General features: G+C 40.8%; 1 protein-coding gene across 1 annotated transcript; it reads left to right on the top strand.

The window, feature by feature from the left end:
- Positions 1 to 330: 330 nt before the first annotated feature.
- On the top strand, positions 331 to 5,387 carry sdf4 (stromal cell derived factor 4). The gene is made up of 7 exons (XM_086025494.1): positions 331 to 666; positions 1,334 to 1,650; positions 2,269 to 2,405; positions 2,669 to 2,782; positions 3,553 to 3,711; positions 3,862 to 4,037; positions 4,360 to 5,387. The coding sequence occupies exons 2-7, from the start codon at positions 1,340 to 1,342 to the stop codon at positions 4,534 to 4,536; spliced, it is 1,074 nt and encodes a 357-aa protein (XP_085881620.1). The 5' UTR covers positions 331 to 666; positions 1,334 to 1,339; the 3' UTR covers positions 4,537 to 5,387.
- Positions 5,388 to 6,074: the final 687 nt, after the last annotated feature.

Here is a 6,074-nt window from a genome sequence, read left to right as displayed (position 1 = left end):
CATTCCATTGATGAAACCAGCCTCGAAACAAATCTCTTTCCTATTACACTAAATTGCCCCCAAAGTAATGTGTTTTTATCTGACTAATGTCAATGGTATCAATGTAGGTTTTCCAAAGATAAAACGTTGAGAAAGGAGAAGGCTTTACCGATAGTCCGACCGGCAGGGATTGCCATTATTACTACTGCAGTTAAATTAATGTAAAGCACTGAATACAAACAACAAAAACTGTTCATCAAATTCAGTTGCGGTGCTCTTTATTCAGAAAACACACGTCACTCCCTACGTACATTTAAAAGATTGGCAACGCTGCCTTAATATGAAAGTCTGATTTCTTGTCGTCATTTCCTTTGTAGCTCGTCATAACCTGACAGCGAGGACTATCATGCCAGATAGCGTGACGTATTTCTTACGGTCTAGTTCATGAGAACTTTCCAGACGATATTTGGGTCACTTTCGTTATCAAGCGGAGAGCCGTCCCACACTGGACAGCGAAGTGTGGAAGCCACGTCTACAGGAAGAGACATTCCGCTTCGCTAGCCCCGCTGCGGAAGAGACGTACCCTAGATTTAGCATTAGCATTTTGGCACCAGCTTGGATAGCCGCTCGACCCTCACCTACCTTCGACGTCATTGGCAGAGTTGCCTTTATAACGGTTCTTCACAGGTGAGTGTGGCGATTTGAACAACGGCATTACTGTGCGATGCTAACCCAGCGGTGCAGCATCAGCCAGCTGGCCGTAAAGTACACACTGCGTCTGTGAAGTTGTCTGTCTTCTTTGGCAGCTTGTGGGTGTGGGGGAACAGACTAAAACGCTTCATGTAAAGAAGCTTAATGCCAGAATAATTTCGACCAATCGTTATCAAAGTGTACACGTACATCTCTAGTGATGGCCACTTCAACCTCTAAAAATATCTGAACAATGGCCACTGTATTTTGGATTTTATAGATATTGAACATTTTTGTAAGTTACAAACAAGATCACGGAACCAATTAAGTTTAAAACTTGAGGTTCCACTGTACAGGTTAGATATACCCCGCTTGTTACCCCATCAGAGAGAGGTTTTCATTCAGTGTTGATTGTAACATGTAATGCATATAAACACTTAAATCTTTACCACTGTTTACAAAAGGTGTTAAATTCACAACTGAATGTACTCAAATACAAATCCTCAAGGGCTGCCAAAAATGTTCTCAATAAGTCAAGCACATTTATCAACACTCTTATGTATAAATCCAGAAGATCTACAAAGTTGTGTACAAACATGCATTTCTTGTTTTTAGATTTATAAAGATCTCACTTGTATTCTGATGCGAAGCTACCTGTCCACAGGAAATCATGGCAGTTTGGAGAAGACTTGGATGGCAAAACCTCCATGCCGTGTCGTTGTTCTTGTGCATCTTACTGATGGGCACGCACGTGAGGGCGCGTCCGGCCAACATGTCTGCCCCGAAAGATAAGAGCTTGGCCAACAAGGACGACAATGAGATCCTTCCGCCGGACCACCTGAATGGCATGAAGATGGAACTGGACGGCCACCTCAACAAGGACTTCCACCAGGAGGTCTTCTTGGGCAAAGACATGGAGGAGTTTGACGAGGATTCTGAGCCGAGACGGAACAGGAAGAAGCTTATTGACATATTCGCCAAGTACGATGTAACTTTAGTCTGAAAATACACATTCAGTAGATCCACAAATTTCCTAACCAAATGCATGACAAAAATGTATATTAGATACGGGCAAAATACGTGCATACATGCGAAATATGTGCTCTTAATACATTACATTTTTCACAATATATTTCTTAAAATACATGTATGAAATATCCACTATCCAACAAACAACAAAAATAACAGCATACTGTGATTTTTTTTTTTTTTCCCCCTCCCAGTGCACAGAGCTCTCTTGCATAAAAATTACCATTCAATGACAGCACAAAACTGCTGAACAGTAAACCACCGTTAAGTGCAATTGTAATTTTATTGTGGTACTGTATGTCATTCCAAATCCCAAAAGAAATACTATGCCAACTCGTGGAGTACAGGTCAGTAAGACCCTGTGCGAGCGCAACTAAGCCATGTCTGCCATCTAGTGGTGAATGGTAATATTTCAATTTAGAGTAAAAACCATGTATAATTCACACGCACTTTACCAGCGGTCTGTCTGGTGAGTAGATACTTGAGAATGAAAACCAGTGCCCCCTGCCAAATAAAAAATGTCATAAAACTTCTAAGTGCAAATTTTCCTTTCCAATGCTTCTCTCCCAGGGTGGATTTCAACAAGGACCACAGTGTGAGCGCCAAGGAGATGCAACGCTGGATTATGGAGAAGACGGAGGAACATTTTCAAGAAGCCATGAAGGAGAACAAGAACAGCTTCCATGCTGTCGATCCGGATGGAGACGGTAAGTTGGGTGCATTTAGAAACAAAACAGGATTTCATTTGGACTATTTCAGAACTTTAGGGTGGAAAAACAAGTAATGGATGCAGGTGGATGAAAAAGACAGAAGTAACACTGTAATTTCAAAATAAGGAGGTTTATGAGTTGTTTGATCTTGATTACTGATTACATTATTTACCGGTTGTTTGGCCCAGTTCAAGTCATAATTAAGACATAAAGCTTTCTGCCCCCCAAATGTTTTTTTTTTTTTTTTTTTTAATTTGCAGGTCACGTGACGTGGGATGAATACAGAGTCAGGTTTCTTGCCAGCAAAGGTTTTAATGAAAAGGAAATTGCTGAGAAAATCAAGAATAATGAAGATCTTAAACTGGATGAGGAAAGTAAGTAGAGAACTACATGGAATATTTCCTGCTATTTTCCTATTTTTTGTTCCTTGCTTGTTAAGATGATGTGAATGATGGCTCCATTTTTCTCTAATTTTTTTCACTTGACTGAAGGGACGGCACATATGAAGCTATCTTATAACTCGAACTTTTGCTTGTTTGCATTTACGAGAATAAATAAAAGAATAAAGCTGTCGTAGTAACACTGGAGAAGTTGTAATTTTACACAATCTATACAAGGCCCGACCGATGTGGATTTTTTGTGTGCGTGTTGGGGTGCTAATTCTGATATTTGACCAAATAAAATTCGGATTAATCTGACAATGAATAAAATATATAATCAGTAAAATACAGTTTTTGGTCTTTTAACACAATCGTAAAAATATGAATTAAATTGGACTGTTTTACAATACTTTGTCTTTCTATTTTTGTTTGACTTGTCAAATCAGCATATTTTTTAATTGCTAATATCAGCCAAATCGGCTGGTCAAGTAATCGGTCGGGCGTCACTTAACATTAAATATAATGTTTTCCATTTGAAATGGGGTTATGGGGAGACCATTTTTTTTCTAATTGGGTCAAAAAAAGTCAACAAAAATGCAAATCTGCAGATACCGAACCACATTTATACAGGGGTCGACGAAATATATTTACAGTAAATGTTAAAATGTGGTGATTTTGTCGGTAGAAATTTCCCATCACTTCATAAGTAATGAGTGTTTCAGGTCGTGTATGGACGTTTGTTGTTTTTGTGATGCTCCTCACAGCTCAAGAGGTTCTGGAGAGCCTGAAGGACCGCTGGTTTCAAGCTGACAACCCTCCGGCCGACCAGCTGCTCAATGAGCAGGAGTTCCTGTCCTTCCTGCACCCGGAACACAGCAGAGGCATGCTGAAATACATGGTCAAGGAGATCATGCGGGACTTAGGTGCCGTCCCACTTACACTCCGCTCTGTTGGTGGCATAAACGTGACAACTGAGTTTAAATAGGAATGCATCCATCAACCAATTTTACTCCCCAAAATCTTTCCCGTTTGGAATTGAAATGCAAACTGGATATTTTGCGCTTGTGCCACAGACCAGGACGGCGACCAGAAGCTGACGGAGTCGGAGTTCATATCACTCCCCGTGGGCACTGTGGTGAACCAGCAGGGCCAGGAAATGGACGATGACTGGGTCCGCGAGCGGAGGAAAGAGTTTAAGGACGCCATGGACGCCGACCGCAACGGCATCGTCACTATGGAAGAACTGGAGGTGCCCACCTTCGCTGCTTCTTCTCGTGCTATTTGAAGATTGACCCTCCTGCCGACCATGCACATTTCACTACCATAAAACGATTCAAAACCTTAATACTCGATGGTCATGAATAACCATAATTGCATGTCACATTTGAATGAGGTCAATTAAGCATGGCCCTTGAGGACTGAAAGGTAACGTGTACCCTGATCGGAAACATCTTCCCCTTATGCTGAGATGAAATGAACGAGTAGAAAAATGTCAAAAGTTTTTGTTCCCACAGTCGGCAGCTGCGGACTAGCATCCAAGGCCTAAGTTTGTTGTTCTTCCTGCGTGACAGGAGTACATGGACCCGATGAACGAGCACAACGCTCTGAACGAAGCCAAACAGATGATCGCGGTGGCCGACGAGAACCAGAACCACAGTCTGGAGCTGGACGAGATTCTCAAGTACAGCGAGTACTTCACGGGCAGCAAGTTGATGGACTACGCCAGGAACGTCCACGAGGAGTTCTGAAGCGGCCACGCTGTCAACGTATACAATCCGATACTAAAGTATATTTTTAATGTTGACCCGAGTTGCCCAGTCTCATTGGGGCTCGGATCACTTGCAGGCGAAGCGGCAGTCCCTTTCAATGTGTTGCACTATGTTCACAACCGATTAGTGTGCTAGTGTGCTTAGCTCATTTGCAATATGTGTATATGAGACGTATCCCTGGATGAGACTGAAAGAGCAGCTTGTGAGTGTGTACAGTGTAAATATTCAATATCGCTCGCATGCAGCAGATCTAGCATGCTCATTAAAGTGGGGTTCCGTTAAATAGTTATGAAATAAAAGACAAGTTATGTAACAGATTAATATATGATGACAAAAGCTCAGGTGTTGAACAAAAAGCTCTTGGATATAGTTAGGTCTGCTAATTGAATATTCCTGCTCAAGTATATGAGCAGCACTGTCACACACTTAGTAGGTTCATTTTGTAATTTTGTAGATTGTCTTTTTTTTGTTTGTTTGTTGAAAGCAGATTTTAACGTGTGCATAAAAGTGACCCAGAAGTCTAGTTTTATTCCATCTAGTGTTGGAAAGCTGCTCAGTGACATGTAAGAAAAAGGTATCAATGACAGCTTTGTGACACCTATTGCAGATGCACTGCGAAATAAATATTTCCTATCAAATTAGAATTTTGGCGTGGTGGAAAATGTCTCCCTTGTAGACACAACACATGTATGCTTACCAGAGCGACATTAAAAAGAATCTCGCCATGGACCAGTTCACCTCTGCCAGGAACTACACTGTCCCAGCATCACATAAGAGGACCTTTAATAATTGGAATGTAGCATTTTAGAATAAAAGCTCTTTGAAATAGACATGTGTTACTGTCTGATTTCAGAGTAACATTAAAAAGTCATCCCTGTGTACTCAGCCATTCCAATTCTGGCAGCCATGAGAGTACTGGACTATTCTAATTCCACTTCATACAAACCTAATGTAGCATTTCAGAATAAAAGCATTTTTAAACCGGTCACATGTAGAAAGGAATTTACAGTGCTTTGAAATGAATTCATTTAATTCATGACACTTAGGAATCATGCAAGGGTGGTCCTCGCTACCATTTTAGAACTGGAATTCTTATGTGACTCGCTGGATTATTTTCAATCACAGGTAATGACAGCCACATTTGTCAGAAGTGTTTTTATTCTGAAGTGCTGCATCAAAACTGAAGGCACGTGGGGATATACTGATGTCACCAACATGTTGCCTGCATGCACCATGTCAAAGTATTTAAAAAAAAAAAATTTTTGGAATACAAACAAATTCAAACATTTTTCTTCCTCCAGTTGCCTATATTTAACCTTAGCGAGTCACCGTGACCTGCATCACTTAAATCTACACAGGCATCAAGGATAAACAATTCCTGGAAAGCAAAGCGCATTGCATTTTTAGTTGATATTGTGACCATAAGGAAGTTATATTAGGCTAATGTTACGTAGATTCTGAAATGCCTCATACCTCATCACTGATGAGTCATCAGATTGAGAACTTCTGTAATGGAA

This window comes from Filicampus tigris, chromosome 1, assembly GCF_054856515.1.
Source record: "Filicampus tigris isolate MCC_2025a chromosome 1, RoL_Ftig_1.0, whole genome shotgun sequence".
Taxonomy (NCBI): Eukaryota; Metazoa; Chordata; class Actinopteri; order Syngnathiformes; family Syngnathidae; genus Filicampus; species Filicampus tigris.
This window is presented reverse-complemented; position numbering and strand designations above follow the sequence as displayed.